Source organism: Aplysia californica, unplaced genomic scaffold (assembly GCF_000002075.1).
Source record: "Aplysia californica isolate F4 #8 unplaced genomic scaffold, AplCal3.0 scaffold00097, whole genome shotgun sequence".
In the NCBI taxonomy this organism is placed as follows: Eukaryota; Metazoa; Mollusca; class Gastropoda; order Aplysiida; family Aplysiidae; genus Aplysia; species Aplysia californica.
Genome location: NW_004797367.1, coordinates 903,284 through 907,338, shown reverse-complemented (window position 1 = coordinate 907,338; position 4,055 = coordinate 903,284). Strand labels below are relative to the sequence as shown.

The 4,055-nt window shown below is 39.4% G+C and overlaps 1 protein-coding gene across 1 annotated transcript in view; it reads left to right on the top strand.

Moving 5' to 3' along the window:
• The window catches only part of LOC101856089 (cytochrome P450 2C42), a 21,882-nt gene extending 18,116 nt beyond the window's left edge, over positions 1–3,766 (top strand). Inside the window, exons 7-9 of the mRNA XM_013080719.2 lie at positions 351–488; positions 2,605–2,732; positions 3,535–3,766. Of these exons, the coding sequence (XP_012936173.2) occupies positions 351–488; positions 2,605–2,732; positions 3,535–3,766 (498 nt within the window). The remainder of the gene's footprint in view (positions 1–350; positions 489–2,604; positions 2,733–3,534) is intronic.
• The last annotated feature ends 289 nt before the right edge of the window (positions 3,767–4,055 follow it).

Genomic DNA, 4,055 nt, shown 5'->3' with positions numbered 1-4,055 from the left:
AGAGTGGGGTTGTTTGTTTTTGCTTGTTTCAACTTTTAAATCCGAAGTTGAATTTAGACAAAATATTTCTTGAGCACAAGCAACCAATACCACAAATAAAAAATAAAGTCTGCAATGATTTCTTTCATTCGGACGTCGACTTAGTGCGCGTAAACATCTGTCGTACGTTTTTTGTTGCTATTTTTTTTCTTACCCTGCCCATTTCTATAAACTGGCGTTTTTGTGTTTAGTAGAAACAAGAACAGCAAAAATTGCGCAGCATTTTAGATTGTAGTATGTTAGTAAAGGCAATGGCTTCTCACCAGATATATATTATCGCATTCCAAAATTATTATGATTTGCTATTTTAGGACCGGTCGGACATGAACTACACAGAGGCGGTGGTGCTGGAGACTCTGAGAACGTACTACCAGATCCCGTTCATCAGCTTGAGGAACGCCAGGGAAGACTTTGAGTACAAGGGGTACACCATCCCCAAGAAGACTATGGTGAGAGAAGTGCTGGACCATCAGTTGTTAATCTTTTAGTTTTAGTTTTAGTTTTAGTAAGAGTTTTACGGCACTTGCAACACTTTGTCAATAAGGTCATATAAGTGCCGAAGGTTAGAGGTGTCACAAGAGAGTAACAAACACAAAATAGAAAGAGGGGAGAAAATGATGACAGATGTTTGATAGGAAAGAAGGAGCAAACCATACCAGTGCACCCGCCAACCACTCGCCTGTTAATCTTTGACACCCTTCATTCTCATGAGAGAGATCATCTAGGAGGCGGGCTACTTCTTCCCATCTTTTAAGGTTCTACTCACTTTTGAGGGGGGGTGGGTGGGGAGAGTAGCCGAAGGACGGAGACATCCCCCCTTCCCTCTCGAGGGTATCGAACTCATGAATTTTGTGTGCAGTAGTGAAAAGCAGTAGGGCAAGAGGCGCTTGCAAATTAACCCTATCCGTACGCCTTAGGGTCATTTTGTACCCCCGGGGTTGTATTCTTCACATTTTAGAATGCTTCTAGAACGAAGATCTCTTTGAAACTTTCAGTATTTCTCAAAAAATAATTCTGACAGACTACTATGCAAAGCGTACGGATTGGATTAAGGAGTAAATTTCTTCTTTGAAAAGTGGTGGCACAGAGTTCCCCACGTTGTATGGATACGATAGTAAAACACGACGTACGGATAGGGATACGTACATGACAATCCTCATTACTCACTGGGAAGGGGGGGGGGGTGTCATTTTCTCATCCAGCTTGTCTTGGCCTGTGATGCATTTTCTCAACTTCTTTAAGTAAGTTGTTCCTGGCCTTCCCCCTCCGTGTTTTCCATCTATCACACCGTCTAAAATAATAACAGACTTTGATGATTTCACAATGAGAGACCCCCTTCTCAATCTTCCTCTCTCCGAAAATAAAACCTTGCCTGTGCGGAGAAAATTATGTGGGTGGTTCGTGAGTCCTCTGATGTGGTTTGCTCCTTCTTTCCCATCTGACATTTATCGTTCTTTCCTTCTCTCCTCCTTCTTTTCTTTGTGTATTACTCTAAAGTAACGCCTCAAAGCCTATAGTCTTCTGCCCTTACATGACTTATTAATGTTGCAATCGCTGTAACACTTCTACTAAAGAGAAAAAGTAGTTGTACAACGTGTAGAACATGCTGAAGGGTGTGGATAAGCGCAACATAAATACAACTTTTCTTCATCTTCCTCTTCTTCTTCTTCTTCTTCTTCTTGTTATTGTTGTTACATGTATCATTATTATTATTATTATTAACATACTTTTTATTATCATTTTATTATTATTAATTGTAATATTATTATTATAGATATAATAATGTTTGCTGTTGTTCTTGTTAGTCCCTGTCGGATTATGCGATTGTGCGACTGCGGGTTTTTTTTCGCGTAATTCTGCAATATTTGCATAATTTTGGATTCCCCGGGGTTGTTCTACGTTAGTTACTCAATTTTCACACAACGCCTCGCGATGTAACTAAAGGGGAGTAATCACCGTAATATATCTCATTTAAGTGACAAGTTGGTTATTTCTCTTGGTTAATGGTTTTGGGTTAGGGATTTGTTCCTTGTGCGTATTCAATTTTTCAATCCATCAAAAGTTGTTCTCATGTCTGCTGATGTTTCATGTCTGACAGATGTCCTTGGTTTTAGTGATGTGCCAGCATCAGAGATCCAGATGGGGGTTTTTTTGTTTGTTTTTTTACATTTCTATAGATCTCTATAGATCTACTGTGGAAAGTTACAGAGATTATTATTTTTTGGTTGTTTTTTTCATACTGATGTGTATTGTTTTCTTTCCAAGTACACAGAAAATTACTGATACTGATATGTTCTGTATTCAATTTTTCTGTACATAAAACATGAACATTCTTGTTGAAAAGTACTAAACATGTCATGAATGACGTAACGGTAACGTGCATAATTTTTGCGTAATTTCTCTTTTTTGGGGGGCATAATTTGGCCATCTAGATCATCATAATTCTGCAGGGACAGTGTTATTAAACTTATATATACTATTGCTATTGTTGTTGTTGTTATTATCATTATCATCATCATCACCATTCTGTACAGTTGTGTTCTATTTCCGTGTTTCTGCCCACAGATCATGACCAACAGTGAGTGTCTGGACTACAACCCTGACCATTTCGAGGACCCCATGAAGTTCAAACCCGAGAGACTTCTGGACAGTAAGGGAACCATCTACCCCGCCGACCACCCAGTGAGAAAAGCGTAAGTGACGGGTCTGTTAAGGTCGTTCATCTGTTTTAAGGTCGTTCATCTGTTTTAAGGTCGTTCATCTGTTTTTCGCCCTCCTCAACACAGTTTAGGTTGTTTCAAAAGGTGGTGTCTTCGACCCTGTCTGACCATCCTAAACTAGACTAGTATGAGTGTTACGACATCTGAGAAGAAAGACGGTGACACACACATGGGAGTCGAACTCACACCTTTAACACCATTTAAAAATTTATGCAAATCGTGTTGTTGTTTTCACTAGAGTCGAACTCACACCTTTAACATGTAAATATTGATACAAATCGTGTTTTTGTTTTCACTATCTAAACATAATAGTTATTCAATTCAATTTCAACAAAATGTCATATTAAAAATTTGAGGAAAGTCTGCAGCAGAGTCTTATAGCGATAGAATTTGTTGAGTTTGACATGACAGAAAATAAAGCGGTGTGAAGGTGCTCATAATTCTTCCTCTCAATCTGAACATTGGCGATATGGCTTTTGTTAGCTATATATTCTTCAAGGAAAACAAGCATAATCTGTTGTTGTTGTTCAGTTGTTTGTTTTTTTTATTTTTTTTGGGGAGGGAGGGCTGGTTTGTTGTTGTTTTTTTGTGTTTTTTTTATTTGTTGCGTTTCTGTTTTGTTTTGTTTTTTGAGGTTTTTTTGTTTGTTTGTTTGTTTTGGGAAGGGGGGGGGGTATTTGTTTGTTTGATGAGTATACATCTATATTGCCACCAGCATACGCGTGCCTGAAGCCACCATGCCGTGACACAAGACGTCCGTGTTTTCTCCCCACAGGTTTATGCCTTTTGGTCTGGGCGCCAGGATCTGTCCGGGAGAGGTTTTTGCAAGGTCAAGGATCTTCCTCTTCATCGTGCACGTGCTGCAGAACTTTGACATTTTCCCGCCGGACTCGGAGCCGATAGTCAAGGAAGACCCCAGGGCCTACGACAAAACCCTTGAGGGATTTGTCAGACAGACGCCACCGTACAAACTCAAGTTTCGTCCCAGAACTGCGAAAACGTGTTAGAGAAATGGAAACGCGAAATGTTTCATTGTGTAAAACACTACATTGAATTCAAAACACCCCATACCTGAAGAAATTGTAGAGATCACACCAATAAGTAGATAAGAAAATTTCAAACAAGGTTGCTGAAAGAGGTTTAAAATTCTTTTGGACAAGTTAAACGTTGGTCATATACAGCACACAAAAAAACACACCAAAAAAAAATCATAATGGGTGTACACAGCAGTGCAACGTCTGGCAGCAAGACGACAACGGACGTTAAGTAACATAAGTGTCATGAAGGGCTCAAATC